The following is a 16,019-nucleotide window of genomic DNA, read 5'->3' as shown; positions in this document are numbered from 1 at the left end:
TTGGCGAGTGTTGTCAGAGGAAGGAATGCACCCTTTTAAACTGCAGGAAGTACAAGAACTGTTACCTCGTGCATAAGCTGGACACAAACCCTCACTTCGGGGCAAAGGTATTGTGGACAGATGAAGCCATTTTCACCAGGATGGATGTCTTCAATAGTAGAAACAGTCATGTCTGGGAATTTTGACAACCCACATGCACTTTTTATGGCCCATCACCAGCACAAGTTTTCAGTGAATGTGTGATGCGGGATAGTACATGATCATTTAATTGGACCATACATTCTCCCTGTTCGCCTGAATGGTCGCACGTATCATGCATTTCTTAGTGAGGTTCTGCCGAAACTGTTGGAGACCGTACCTTTGCCACTGCGGCAAGAAATGTGGTACCAACACGATGGGGCACCAGCTCATTTCGATCGTAATGTACGACATTTCCTGCATGATGTGTTTCGCAATAGGTTCATTGGTAGGAATGAGCCTGTGCCTTGGCCACCGAGGTCACCAGATCTCAACCCTCTCGATTTTTTCTTCTGGGGAGAAATGAAAACCTTCGTATACGACAAACCTGTCACATCAGCTGAGGATCTCGTTGCTCTCATCAACGTCGCCGCCGCGACGGTAGCAGATGCACCTGGCTTGTTTGCTCGTACTCGACAATCCTTGATTCGTCGCTGTCATCTCTGCGTAGAAGTGAACGGCAGACATTTTGAAAACCGGCTGTGATTATCGCCCTCGGCAAATCCCAGTGAGAACACTCTTGATATTGCTCCCCAACCCCTTTGTGTGGTGAAAGTGACATCTTCAGTCGGTGTACAGTGTCTGTGCGTAAGACATTGTACCATTTGTTGTTTGTTGTGCGTGTGGGGAGGGGGTATTACGTAGTTGTCGCGTATAAAAATACACGTTGTCGCAATCATCTGATATTGTGTTTTTCTTTCCCTCCTCCTGGTGGAGTAATGTGTCTCTCGTATGTCACATGACATGATTCGTTCATTCCTCGCATGTAACTGGGGTATGCAACCGTGCTCAACTTTTCGGATTTTGTGTTCCGTGCTCATGTTTTGATGTTTGAGGTCGGAATGTGTTGTCTTGAACGCATTTCTCATTGTCATGGTCCCTCTAGCTGCGTTACATACCCTTTCCATGCATTGTTCTTCCTGGAAATCCCCAATTCCTTTGAGGACTCCATTGCGCATGCGTGCAGTGAACTCTTCATAGTGACTTCCGGACTGAGCACATACGATTCCTTTATGATTCCTTTAGAACTGCCTCTCTATCTGTGATAGTATTCGTCCCAGTTAAGTGTGACGTTCACTTTGTCACCTTTTGCGAGGCTCCTATCTCGGAAACGAAGCCTCAGTCGTAAAAATGTTACTCACTTTTTGCTTGTTTTCGTGTGAGGAATCACCTCCCAAGCGTTGTAAATGACCTTTAGAAACACCCTGTATATATATATATATATATATGTATATATATATATATTTAGGGTTCATGCAGCATAAGCAGTAGAGTTACACTGATACAATAGAGGGCGTCAAGATGGTCACCATGTTAGTAACATATTCTGTCAAGTTTTCCCCATTCCCATATATTTTTTTTTTAAAAAAAAAGGTTTTTTACACTTCTGGATCACCCTGTAAACACACACACACATTCACACAATGTATTAACTAAACATATTGTTCTTAAGAACCTTTTCATCAGCACAGATATTAATTTTCTAGACATTCTACGTAGATTATCTGTCAGAATCAGCACATATCTAATGGTTCTGCATTCATATTCAACACCAAAATGAGAAGTATTGTGCAACAAACAAGGTGATACAAAAATTATTTTACAGTAAGTTTACACTTTACAGTTATTTGTGAAAAATTTTTGTGAATTAGAGTTGCAAGGTTATATGTTTCAAAATTGACAGAACTGTTCATTCAGAGCATGATGTTTCCTCTGTGAAAATAACACCATTCAGTTGCATTTAGTAACATTGTTTTGTGTCTCCAACGTAAATTACTCTTCTACAGTCACAAGTATGTGAGCTTTGTAACAATCCTAATAACACTTAATGGAGACCCTTACAATGAAAAAGTACCCTTGATTATACCACGTAAATAAAAACTGAAATTGGTTTCAATAAAGAGTGTACCCAACACCACAAAAATTAATTATGTTCAGTGAAAATAGTAAATTTTAGAGCATATATCTGTTTCATCACAAAGATTGTGTACAATATGTTTAAATAGAGTGACAAATATTTTAAATTTGTATTGTCAACATTTTATTAATAATTGTAGCTAAAATATGTGGTGCAAAAAATGAGATCAAAATTTTATTTGCAAAAATTATTTATTGTAAAGCATAAAAATATCAAAATGCAGAGATGTTTTAAGGGAATTAAACATTTTTTTAACTTTGTTAATAAAACCATCATAAGAATTAGTAGGATACGTTTTATTATGATAAGCAAAGAAATAATCAAGCACAAAAGCAGATATACAAGGGGTATAAGTCATGTCAACTTTTTTTTTTTTTAGAATGCGGGAACAGCATGAAAAATCTAAAATATACAAATGGAAGGGTGCAGTGTATAGTACTGTGGAATGGAACACTGCAGATCATGTGCACCAGCTGTACGATAGGGAGGAGAGCTAACATCCTTAAAGATAGCATCATGACACGTGTTTACAAGTTAGAAAGCATATATTAGCATTGTGGGAACAAAAGAGGTGCATTCTATGTTACGACACTATTCCCCGTAGTTTCCAAAATCTCTCTGTGGAATTTCTCGCTCAAAGAATTACTATTTTGATTCATGAACCCTGTTCATGCTGGGCCACAGCAGTTGATCCAACAATGAATTTACTGCCCTCTGTATGATAACCTGTGTCGCCCTAGTCGACTGTGCCTTTTTCAAGTGCTAACTTTTGCATCTGTGCAAGGTTAATCTGTGATGAATTCCAATTACTTTGAAAAATGTTTATTTCTTTAAGAAAATATATTTTATTGTTAATATAATATATGTAAAAGTTATTTAAACTGATTTCTTGGTAAAAAATAATGTAAAATATTTTGGTATTTTTCTAAAATGCAAGAAAATTGTAAAACATTGTAAAAGTTCTGTAACTATGAGTATGTATAAACAACTATACTGTCATCTTGGAAAAATGTAAACAAATTTTATGTCTAAAAAGGGAAACCTCTGTAAGCTCATGGAACACTCTCCTAGTTGCTGGAAGGCTGGTGATTCAGGGGACGTTTGGGGAAATATCTTGCTGAAATCTTAGGGCCAGCTTTGGGGTTCTACTCCAAGGCAGATATTTCTAAACCCAACTCTGAAAAGGTGTTCTTCCTTCATCACCAAAAGACCAGGATTTTAAACTGCGGTATAACTAATAGGTTTAGGCCTACAAGTTATATCGGGTGAATTGTCTGTCTAAAAAGTTTATGTATTTGGTCTAGGAATTAATTCATGCGGTTGTTACGCACACATTGAAGCTGTAGTTCAAACACAAAATACATAAATACCTTAAGAACAATATTGTCCATCACGAGCCACCACTTTCGCCCATCTGTCAGGCAAGTTACGGATTCTGTGACGAAAGAAGTCCTCATCCTTTGAAGCGATCCAGTCAGAGACCCATTTTTCGATATCTTCTGAAGAAGTGAACCGCTGTCCAATCAAATCGTTATTCATGCAATCGAACAAGTAGTAGTCCGAAGGAGCAACATCTGGTGAATACGGCGGGTGGGGTAAAACTTCCCATCCGACATTTTCTAAATAGGTTTTGACTGGTTTTGCGACATGTGGGCGAGCGTTATCATGTTGAAAAATAAGTTTATCATGTCCGTTCTCCCATTCTGGTCGTTTCCTGGCCAGAGCTTGCTTCAAACGCATTAATTGTCGTCGATAACGTTCTCCATTAATAGTTTCACCCGGTTGCAGCAGCTCATAGTACACCACACCTTTCATATCCCACCATATGCATAGCATAACCTTTACACAGTGAATATCTCGTTTCGGTTGTGATGGACCTGGTTCACCTGGCTTCACCCAGGCCTTTTTTCGTTTCGGGTTCTCATAATGGATCCACTTCTCATCGCCAGTAACAATGCGATGCAAAAACCCCTTTCTTTTCTGTCTTTGTAGCAGCAATTCGCAAATGGTTTTTCGTCTTTCAACGTCTCTGTCTTTCAATTCATGTGGAACCCAATGTGACATCTTTTGAATCATTTCCATGGCTTTGAGGCATTTGGAAACTGTTGTTTGATCAATGCCTAATGCTTCTGCAAGTTCTTCCTGCGTTTTACATGAATCCTGATCGAGCAATGCTCTCAATTCTTAGTCTTCAAATTTTTTTGGCTGTCCAGGTCACTCTTGGTCTTCCAGGCCGAAATCACCACTTCTAAACCGTGCAAACCACTTCTGACACGTTCGCTCAGCTAGCGCATGGTCACCATACACTTCCACCAAAATACGATGACTTTCGGTAGCACTTTTCTGCATGTTAAAGTAATGAAGCAGAACAACCCACAAAAACACTTTATCTGGCATGAACTGCGCCATGTTCAGTTGACTACAAAATGCTGTTGTTGACGCGTCAATCAACTGCCCTATACTACGAACGATGCGCGCTGACAGGAGTTTTCAACGCATGTGTGGATACACGGAACTGTGGGACGATACGCTCGTTACGCCATCTCTTGTCCAGGTGCACGAATTAATTCCTAGACCAAATATATCGTCAGAAACTTTAATAAATCTCTAAGATATAATAATAATAATATTTTATTCCAAAATCATTCTAGGTAAAAACTAACAAATCCTACACCACAGACCACACAGAGGGTTGGTCCTACAAACCCATGGATGCCTTTGGAGAAGTCCAATAAGAGTTTGTAAACAGACTAACCAAAAGCACCAAAGGCAGAAGGTGCATATCAAACCATTCATCACATTGCCATCTAGTGGTATGTTGATATATTACGAGTACCACATTCTCCGAGACATATAATCATATTGTGGTACCACCTTTAACATTTGGAAAATTATAGTTGCCATGACTTACGCCGCAGCCCTCATATATTTGTTTCATAAGCACAAGGATAAGGAGATTATAGCCTTCTGTTGACTCACCACAACTGTCCCTCCTTGGGCATTAAGGACCTAAAAAATTTGCACATGCAAATTTTGCAAGGTGTTAAAATTATATATTTTTTTATAGTTTACTTGGCTATTTTTGTAACATTCTATTTGTAGCCCACACACTTGTTTCCATATATTGGGCGCATCCAGAAAGTAAGTTTCCCTGGGGTCGTGCACAAAAAGGAAACATTATTTCATTCAATGATTTATTGCCACAGATACAGCACTTGTCCAGTTACTTGTAAACATAATTCCCGTCGGAATTCAGGCATTTGTCATAGCGTGGGACCAACTTCTGTATACCTGCATTGTAGAAGTCCACCGCCTGGGCGCTGAACCACTGTGGGACAGCCGTCTGAACCTCTTCGTCGCTATGAAAATATTGACCATACAGGAACTTTTTCAGGTGCAAGAACAGGTGGTAATCACTGGGAGCGAGATCCGGGCTGTACAATGGATGATCGAACACCTCCCAACCAAACCTGTCCAGAAAGGCTGCAGTGCGCTCGTCGTCATGCACATTTTGCCAGCCTTCAGTATATGTCCTGCACCAACGATGCACCATCTGCTTGCTCATGACCTCTGGCCCATACACCTGGCACAGCTGACGATGTATTTTGACCGGCTGTATGTTTTGTGTGTTCAAGAACTTGATCACCGAACGAACCTCGCACGTGACGGGAGATGGAATAAGAGCCGCCATGTTTCCATGTTTCATCGCTGCTGCGATGCTACTGAGGACTTTCGGGAAGCATCTTCTAGGACATTCACTAGCCAGGGCTTTCCTCATAAGTGAGAGAGGTAGCCAGCTGTCTTTTTAACTTCTTCATCTTTCAATCCCATTTCCATACAGGGCTGTCTTGCTCAAGGTATCATTTTCCCTCTTCTTCCTTGTCTTTCTCTCTCTCCCATCCTGAGCACTCCCAACACGAATTCCTTCTTGGAGGGAGTTACTGAGGTGGAAAAGTAAAATCTTGGTACCACCTGTTCCCATCCTCACAAGAGGTAGAAAGAGAAAGACAGAAAAGAAAAAGTGACAGAGAGATAAAGGAAGAAAAAAAGGGGGGATGGAAGCAGGAGAGAGAGAGGATTTTTCTTTTTTCCGATTGGATATATATATATGCTAAAATGGCCCAAAATCATGAACCAATCATGAACACTGATCTTCTACCGAGAGTAAAAAAAAAGTTCAATTAATGTGGAGAGAATGGTATTCTCAACAATTACAAACAAAGGGAAATACTTATAAATGGCTTGCTGATCATAATATGTATAAACCATGGTACTTCAACTATCCTTTACCTCGATCTGTACTTATCTTTACGATTCGATTACGTACAGGTCATATACGCAGAAATGCGATATTTAAACACACGAGAGAAACAGGACATGACATAGAGTGGGATGAGGCTATGCAGATAGGAAGGGAGAAGAGAATGCTAGTGAGAAAATGGAAGGAGGCCAAGGAAATAGAGACGAAAGGTGAAGAAGACACAATGAACTGTGTAACGTGCCCACCGTTACATGGTGGTGTGGTAAAGTGTGGCATGGTTTGGTATAATGATGTATATATATTTAAAAACATTCTGCCGGCACACTGTCGATGGCTCACATGTTAGTTTTGTAAGAAGGACGCTATTGATTTAAGTTATCTCTCTTTCGGTCAAATAATGTGTTCTTCCCATTGTTGTTGGTTTGTAACTGATAAAGAATTGTCTATTATCTTCTGTATAGAATCGGTACAATGCAATGTGCTCTTAGTTATTTTTATGTTTGGGGATTTTTACCGAGTAGGATCGAGAGAATTTTGAATGTACGGTTTGTATCTCTGTTTAAAGTGAGTTGGCAACGCGTACTCATAGTTAGGATTTTCGCCGCCCATGCGCCACTCCCAAACGTTATAAAAGCAGCGCAGACGGGCCGAGAGCTCAGTTGACTGCCAGATGCCAACTGCGGAAGGATCGGAAGATCTGGTCCCCAAGACTTCGGTCTAGGATAAGTCCCCGGCCAGATCTTCCCTAACTGATGTTTCCCCCTTACTGATCCGGTTCCAGGTTCAAACCTCGGACAAGTCCCCGACCGGGTCCTTTCTTCAACAGTACCTTGGTTCCCAGGTGCAAACCCCGGGAAGGTCCCCGACCAAGGAACTGAAATGAATGAGTCCCTCACGAACCGGTTCCTAGGTGCAAACCCTGGACAGCCCCCGACCGGTTCTCCCCGTAGATCCTGGTTCCAGGTTCAAACCTCGGACGAGTCCTCGACCAGGTTCTCGCACACCGTCCGTCCTGATTCGTTGGGAGGTACCGACGCTTGTCACCTGGCTCACGCCCAAATGGAAGTACCCGGGGACCCTGTGCATCCCGTTTCTTTAACTTCTATTTTTCTTCCCCCCCCCCCAGTTGGCAATTTTGATAGAGGGCGTTTCTTTTGGTCACGTGAGGTTTTCTTTTATGTAATCACGTGGGACCCTTTTTACTGTTAATTGGTTTTTGTTAATTAGACACGTGGCCCCGGATAATTATTAGTACATTACGGAACTCGCGTATTTGTATCAAGTGGGATAAAGTAGAGTAGTGTGTTGTTCCCATGTGGGCTAAGGTTTGTATTGTTATTATTGGTGGTCACTAACTGAGATAAACTTTGGCTATTTGGATCCAATCTGGTAAGGTAATTAACTGTAATCTATCGGGGATAAAATTGTATGCAACCACCAGAGTAAATGTAAGGTAAATTATTTTGTCATGTAATAAGTTTGTTAACGGGTCAATGCTTTACCCGGGGGTCGAACTGATTATCATTTAACACAACATTTCTGTAAATACCTTGTATTCACTTTTTGCGTTAAAATGTAAATGACCATTGCTCATACTCAAATAGGATATTCATGTTTTTCATTTCGAGCTTCACTGTTATTCAAGTTACACCCAGCAAGCCCTGAGATATCCAGAATCTGTGTTCTCCGACTGGAAGGAAGTTAGCATTTATGGGTAGACTTTTCCCGTCCTCCTAATTTAAGTGTTTAGAGTGTTGTAATTGTGTGAAAGGAGTGGGACGGGACGTTGCAAAAGTATTTGGCGCCCAACGTGGGGCCCGATTGTGCAAAACCGAGATATCCTGGTTGTGAAAGTAGTGTGGACACTATTGCAAAAGTTTAATGAAGAAGGGCAAGTTCACTTCCGACTTCCCCCGTGTTACAGAATAAGACTGCTACAGCTACTCGACCCCAACATACTGAAGAATCAGAGAAGGAAGGTCAGCCTAAGCAACATTTCGTTAAGTCGAAGCCCACCCCAGAACAGACTAAGGACGATGATTGGAGGGACCGTGAACGCTTTGAACTCCTCGCCAAAATTAGAAGGCTGGAAGCACAGATCCGGAAATTACAAAGGGACATAACCACTCTGGAAAATTCATATCATGCCTGGGATAATATTGAAGTGCAAAATTCCCAGAGTGACCACTTAGAGGCTGATTTGGTTGTGGCATCGGGAGTGCAAAATTCCCAGAGTGAACACTTAGAGACTAATTTGGTTGTGCCCTCGGAAGTGCAAAATTCCATGAGCGACTACTTAGAGACTGATTTGGTTGCGCCATCGTGTAGCGAAGAAATTGCCGTAACAACCTTCACCGAAGTGATGCCAACTAATGCCCCTCCAGACTGTCTACTGAAAATGTAGAAAAGACATTAATTGACATTTTCGGAGGGAAACCAGTCAAATTTCGCGATGTGCGAAAGATTTTGGGAAAACACAAATTGAAGTTGCCCCACTCCTTCCCTTAATATCGCTTTCTGAAACAACAGAAGTTGTTATTGTAAACACCTGCGAGGTGCAGATGTGAATTTTACCTGTGATATTATTTTGTATGCCATTTTTGTGTTGATTCTAATAAAGGCAGAAGTGAGCCATAATTTTTCTATCTGTAGGTACTAAAAAAAAATATCTTTTGATAAAGCACATAGGCCAATGAAAGGGCGTGCTGGAGAGCGGCGGAGCTCTCGAAGCTAGGAAAGCTTCCTCTGGAGATATGAAGGGTATTGCAGATCCAAATAGCTGGTTTGCTAATGTAATTAAAAAAAAGATTAATGTAGGGTGGTATGCATACTGGTTCACATGTGATTTATAATCTGTGCCCCTTATGTGAAGAAAATGGAAAGGTAAAAGGTTTCAATTTGAAGTTTGCTGCTCAAATCTTTTTCTGCCTAACTTATGAAAATGTTATGCCATCAAAAGATTTCCCTAAGCAGAGGGGGGGTATGTAACGTGCCCACCGTTACATGGTGGTGTGGTAAAGTGTGGCATGGTTTGGTATAATGATGTATATATATTTAAAAACATTCTGCCAGCACACTGTCGATGGCTCACATGTTAGTTTTGTAAGAAGGACGCTATTGATTTAAGTTATCTCTCTTTCGGTCAAATAATGTGTTCTTCCCATTGTTGTTGGTTTGTAACTGATAAAGAATTGTCTATTATCTTCTGTATAGAATCGGTACAATGCAATGTGCTCTTAGTTATTTTTATGTTTGGGGATTTTTACCGAGTAGGATCGAGAGAATTTTGAATGTACGGTTTGTATCTCTGTTTAAAGTGAGTTGGCAACGCGTACTCATAGTTAGGATTTTCGCCGCCCATGCGCCACTCCCAAACGTTATAAAAGCAGCGCAGACGGGCCGAGAGCTCAGTTGACTGCCAGATGCCAACTGCGGAAGGATCGGAAGATCTGGTCCCCAAGACTTCGGTCTAGGATAAGTCCCCGGCCAGATCTTCCCTAACTGATGTTTCCCCCTTACTGATCCGGTTCCAGGTTCAAACCTCGGACAAGTCCCCGACCGGGTCCTTTCTTCAACAGTACCTTGGTTCCCAGGTGCAAACCCCGGGAAGGTCCCCGACCAAGGAACTGAAATGAATGAGTCCCTCACGAACCGGTTCCTAGGTGCAAACCCTGGACAGCCCCCGACCGGTTCTCCCCGTAGATCCTGGTTCCAGGTTCAAACCTCGGACGAGTCCCCGACCAGGTTCTCGCACACCGTCCGTCCTGATTCGTTGGGAGGTACCGACGCTTGTCACCTGGCTCACGCCCAAATGGAAGTACCCGCGGACCCTGTGCATCCCGTTTCTTTAACTTCTATTTTTCTTCCCCCCCCCCCCCCCAGTTGGCAATTTTGATAGAGGGCGTTTCTTTTGGTCACGTGAGGTTTTCTTTTATGTAATCACGTGGGACCCTTTTTACTGTTAATTGGTTTTTGTTAATTAGACACGTGGCCCCGGATAATTATTAGTACATTACGGAACTCGCGTATTTGTATCAAGTGGGATAAAGTAGAGTAGTGTGTTGTTCCCATGTGGGCTAAGGTTTGTATTGTTATTATTGGTGGTCACTAACTGAGATAAACTTTGGCTATTTGGATCCAATCTGGTAAGGTAATTAACTGTAATCTATCGGGGATAAAATTGTATGCAACCACCAGAGTAAATGTAAGGTAAATTATTTTGTCATGTAATAAGTTTGTTAACGGGTCAATGCTTTACCCGGGGGTCGAACTGATTATCATTTAACACAACATTTCTGTAAATACCTTGTATTCACTTTTTGCGGTAAAATATAAATGACCATTGCTCACACTCAAATAGGATATTCATGTTTTTCATTTCGAGCTTCACTGTTATTCAAGTTACACCCAGCAAGCCCTGAGATATCCAGAATCTGTGTTCTCCGACTGGAAGGAAGTTAGCATTTATGGGTAGACTTTTCCCGTCCTCCTAATTTAAGTGTTTAGAGTGTTGTAATTGTGTGAAAGGAGTGGGACGGGACGTTGCAACTGGAATGGGGGACTGAAGTTAAACAAAGAATGGAAGAAGGTGTTAGAAAGAGTGGAAAGGACAAGAGAGAAAGAGGAGAGGAGATGGAAGAAAAATTAAGGACAAAGAGTGTGAGATAAAAAGTCCAACCACATTCTATATGGAAGTAAATATGTTTAGCCTTTTAGGTGAAAGTGCATTTGACAAGGGAAAGCTGCCTGCTAGAAAGTTCCAGAACAACTTTCTAATAGTCTGGAGGGAGTAATGCTTGTGCAGTATAATGCCCTGTTTTTGTATCTTGTTACATTTGTACTTGATACAGAGTCTGAAGAAGACCTTGCTAGAAGGTTGAAACGCTACGTTTAGTTTATGTTTTTAATAAAATAAATTACTGCCTTGGTCAGCATATTTAGTTTTTCATAATCATGGAAACAAGGCTTAATGGTGTTAGAATTGCATATTTAGCTAAAATATGTATTAAACCCCAACAAGATTGTGTATGTGGTGCTCCAGTACAAGATGCCAATCATCTTTTTTTTACAATGCCCCGAAAATCACAGGGAACAAATGAAACTCTATCAAAGCTTCTTGAAATTGAAAACCCCATTTCCAACATCCATCCCAGCCCTTTTGTATGTCCCTACAACCCCAATAATGTGGATTCTATATGGATATGCTCGACGATGGCAAATCATGGTATAAGTTCATCATAATAATAAAAATAATAATAATAAAAAAAAAGACCTAGTGAATTACATCTTTATCTCTTACTCAGAGTTCGTACTTTTCAGTGGTGCATAGTAAATAGAAGAAAAGAACAGAGGGAAATAGATAAACAATCTTGTCAAAGGTGAGTTCATATAATGGGTTAATGCATAAGTCCGTAGCATTTTCTCACAGTGGCAAAAGTTCTTTTTTTTTTTTTATTTTATGTTAATTTGAGATGATCATAAGATAGAAACTAATTATTTATATATTGTCCTTTTATTGTCTATGACTGTTCGCCAACACTGCGGGAGTTCTTTTACACTTGAAGAAATAAACTGATTTGGAGTTAAGTAAGTCATCACACTAAATTTGAATAACATTTTCATTATTGAAGGAATTTCCTTGAAGATTGTTGGATAGAGAGCAGAAAAGATGGAAGTCTGAGAACCCAAGATTGGGGAAATACAAGGGATGTGGAATAACCTCCCAATTAAGCTCCAGGAGAGCATTTTTGTTTATGTTAGTGGAGTGCGGGTATGCATTATTGTGTTACAGCACCACTTGATGCAGTCTCCCTGGTCGTTTTTCTTGAATTGAGGCTGCAAGGCATCATGGATGTTGCAATAAATGTTAGTAGTGATGGTAACATCCCTTGGCAGTAATTCATGGTATACATTTGCCAATTTTTGAGTTGACTGATGTGGATCATTGTGGATTAAAAGGTCTTCCTGAACGTGGAAAATCACTGAAGTCAAAAGTGCCCTCTTTAAAACGACAAAACAATTTTCTTTCCGTGCTTCTTCCCAATGGCTTTCTTCCCATACATGTCACAAATGTTTCAAGTTTAGTAGAGTGTCCCCTGCTGCCTTTGCTCCTCTGTTAACCTCAAACAGAAGAATATGTCGGAAGTGTTCATTTTACCTACTTGACACTCCATGTTCTTTTGACCACAAATAACACTAACTTCCTTCAAATCAACAAAATTCAAGGTGTATTCACAAGCACAAAGAAATTCTACAAACTTATGCATCAACCCCATACAAATATTACAAATATTTAATATAATGTTTACATATTTCATATATTTTTGTTCTATATTGAACTTTTTTTTTTTTACTAAAAGATGATTAATTTTTAGAAATCTGATAACTCTGAGATTTTTATTCAAGACCTTTGAGATTTTCAGGCCCCAACCAAGGATTCAGTTTCAATTTACAGATTTTTAGACACATCTCAATGGATATATAGGTGAATACCATTATTATATATAAGAATCAATCAACTTTCTTCCCTCGCCATGCGACTGATTTCATTACTGAAATCTTATTGTGGAGAAAAAATAATGGAAATATATGCATGGAGCAATACAGACAGATTGATCTCACTAAAAGTCACTTCACAGGGGTTAATTCACATGATATTCGTCAGTTTTGTTCACACAATAATCTCATCTGAAATTTAGTTTTTTCACATGAGTAACCTCATGTAGCTGCAGATTCACTTTTCTAGGAAAACCTCTACCACACTGCTTGCAGTTAAAGGGCTTTCCTGGTACATTATGAATCATGATGTGGCTCCTCAAAGTATCTCTTCTGGAAAAGTGCCTTTCACACAAGTTACAGGCAAATGGCTGTTCCCTTGTGTGGATTCTTTCATGCCTTTTATGATCATAAGAGGTATAAAATGTCTTGGAACACCACGAGCAGATAAATTCTTTCCCATGGAACACCTCAATTAAGCAATTTCTACCTGGAACAATAGTGTTTGAAGCTGGAACACACCTGAAAGTAAAATAAATTTCTGTGTAAATAATTAATACACAATGGAAGGTTAATTTACTATTTCAAATATACAGTATCTTAGTTAACATTTCACCCTATGTGGCAGCTCCAGCACACCATTCACGAGACAAGGTCCATGAATGAGAAAAGTAATAGTGGTAGTAGTTGTAGTAAAAAAGAGATATGTTGAGAGGGGCAATGTACAATTGATTTTTTCAGCATGCCTAAAAGTTCACTTACTTCATAAAGTACCTCTTGTATGACAAATATCTTCAATTATCTCTAAATGTTTTCTTTCTTCTTCATTTTCTTGCATGTGATGGGTAAATTCCAGTCATATGTGATTGATGCTACATTTTGATAGCTGTAACCTTGCTGTCCCAAAATGAAGTTTTGAGTTGTCCTTGTACAGTGGAACCTCAATTGTACGTTTTTCATGAGACCAGGTGAAAAGAATTAACATGTGGTAAAATTTGAAATCGGGGAGAATATTTATATCATTTTCTCTCTTGGAAGAATTAGGATGGAATGTACTATAATGATGGAAAATGTACAAGATGGGATTTCACTGTATTCATTTCATGGAAGTTGCAATTTTTGTTCCATAAATGAGCATTTACTCTAAAAATGTCATTTCTCCGCACAGTTTTTGTTCGCTGGTGGCTTCGCCAGACATGTACTTTTTAGAATAAATTACCTATCTCCACATAACCGCCAAACAGATATCTTTAGATACAATATAAATGACATGTGTATGTGTGTGTGTGTGTGTTGATGAAACCTTATATAGAATATATACCAGGTGTGCCGGTTAATATTTCTTAATTGATCCAAAAGAAAACAAGTGTATCTGGGCAGAAAGGTAACAAATGCTTTATTCAAAGTATACACCATCGCTAGCTATACATTTTGCCCATCTGTCCGCCAAATTGTGGATGTCCTTGCAGAATAATCGTTCACAATTTGAGGTGATCCAGTCAGGAAGCCATTGTTCGACATCTTCGTAATTGTTGAAGTGTTGCTGGGAAAGTGAGTGAGACATTGATGAAAACAAGTGGTAGTCTGAAGGGGCTAAGTCTGGTGAGTATGGCAGGTGGGGCAAGAATTCCCAGCCAAGTGCAGAAATAGTGTCTCTGACCCCTTTCGCTGTGTGTGATGAGGCATTGTCGTGCTGCAAAATCACTTTTCCTTGTCTTGTCGCCTAACCTGGATCTTTCCCATGGCATGAAGACGATCAGATATGGTTTGGCGACCAACATTTAACTTCTCTGCCAGTTGTTGTTGCGTTTGCATATCATCTTCGTCCAACAGTGCTTGCAATTCGGCATCTTGGAATTTTTTCGGCTGGCCCAGGTAATCTTTGTCCTTCAAGTTGAAATCACCACTTTTGAATCATCGAAACCAACGCACACACGCGTCTTGTGTTACGACATTGTCACCGTACGTTTCCACAAGGATACGATTGCTTTCACTTGCGTTTTTCTTTTGATTGAATAAGAGAAGCAGGACGTGCCATACATGCTCCTTATTTGGTTTGAAGGTCGACATGTTTCCCACACAAACCCAATATCACGATCACTCTCACTTGGTTGAACATCCATGGTGTTTTGACAGATTCTGTCCTGGCAACACACTGACGTAACAGTTGAGACTGTGCACCAACCCTTGCTTCCAGCACCATCCAGCGGCAAAATTAAGACTGGTACAGAGACTGGTTATATGTGCAGATATTTAAAATTGGATTCAATAGCTCCAGGAGTTTCTTCCCTGTAGTTTACATACAATTTCCACTTTCGATGATAAATTCCTGGAAGGTATGTGGGCATGACCACATTGCTGTTGTGACCATCTAGATAGGTTTTAAATTTTATCATCAAATATTTATATTGAAAACTATAAAACTTGAATAAATTATACACATTCATCTCGGTAGTGAAATTATTCAAGTTTTAAAGTGTTCAACTAATAATTTTTATGATATAATTCAAAAACTATCTCTGACTGTCATAAGAGTAATGCAGACATGCCCATCTGGAGCTAATAGAATATTTACATGCATCTAACATCAGCATATTTGTCAGAATTCAAAACATGTATAACAATACAGGCTGAACTTTTCTGAAAGTAAATAAATGTTTGTCCCAAAGATTTCAATCAATCCATGCACCCAAAAATGTATTTTCTTATTATCACTTTTATTTCTTTCCTAATATACAGAAACTTCTGTCACAGTGTCAGAGGATGATTATTTGAAGAAGCTACTGAGTTATTTATATAATTTTTGAATATAATAATTTTTACCTTTTCATAAGCCTCTAAGAGGTTGAGTTCCAAGCCACTTTCAAATTGGATGCAAAGTTGACCCATCAATATATGTTATGCATTCTAATATTTGCAAAGCAAGAGACATGAGGAAAGAAGAAACACGCGTCAGATCATATTCTAAAGCTCACGCTGAGTAACATTGGTCTGTTTATCATGGAAAATTCCCGACTGATGCCATTCCTGATTGACTGAGGCCCCTGGAATTGAATCTGCCTCAATCAATTCAGAAACAATAAATACAGGAACTTCGATTTTATGCTT

At 39.7% G+C, this 16,019-nt stretch overlaps 1 protein-coding gene across 2 annotated transcripts in view; it reads right to left on the bottom strand.

The window, feature by feature from the left end:
- The window catches only part of LOC145992033 (uncharacterized), a 280,869-nt gene that overhangs the window by 16,033 nt on the left and 248,817 nt on the right, over positions 1-16,019 (bottom strand). The window contains exon 4 of one of the 2 annotated variants that reach the window (XM_083128126.1): positions 13,040-13,433. The exons of the other annotated variant lie outside the window; for it this stretch is intronic. Within the exon in view, the coding sequence (XP_082984252.1) occupies positions 13,100-13,433 (334 nt within the window). The 3' untranslated portion in view covers positions 13,040-13,099. Of the gene's footprint in view, positions 1-13,039; positions 13,434-16,019 lie in introns of those variants that run through there. 2 annotated transcript variants of the gene reach the window in all.

The sequence above is a fragment of the Lepisma saccharinum genome, chromosome 9, assembly GCF_977018435.1.
Source record: "Lepisma saccharinum chromosome 9, izLepSacc3.1, whole genome shotgun sequence".
NCBI lineage: Eukaryota > Metazoa > Arthropoda > Insecta > Zygentoma > Lepismatidae > Lepisma > Lepisma saccharinum.
Note: the sequence above shows the minus strand (reverse complement) of the source record. Positions and strands in the feature narration are given on the sequence as shown.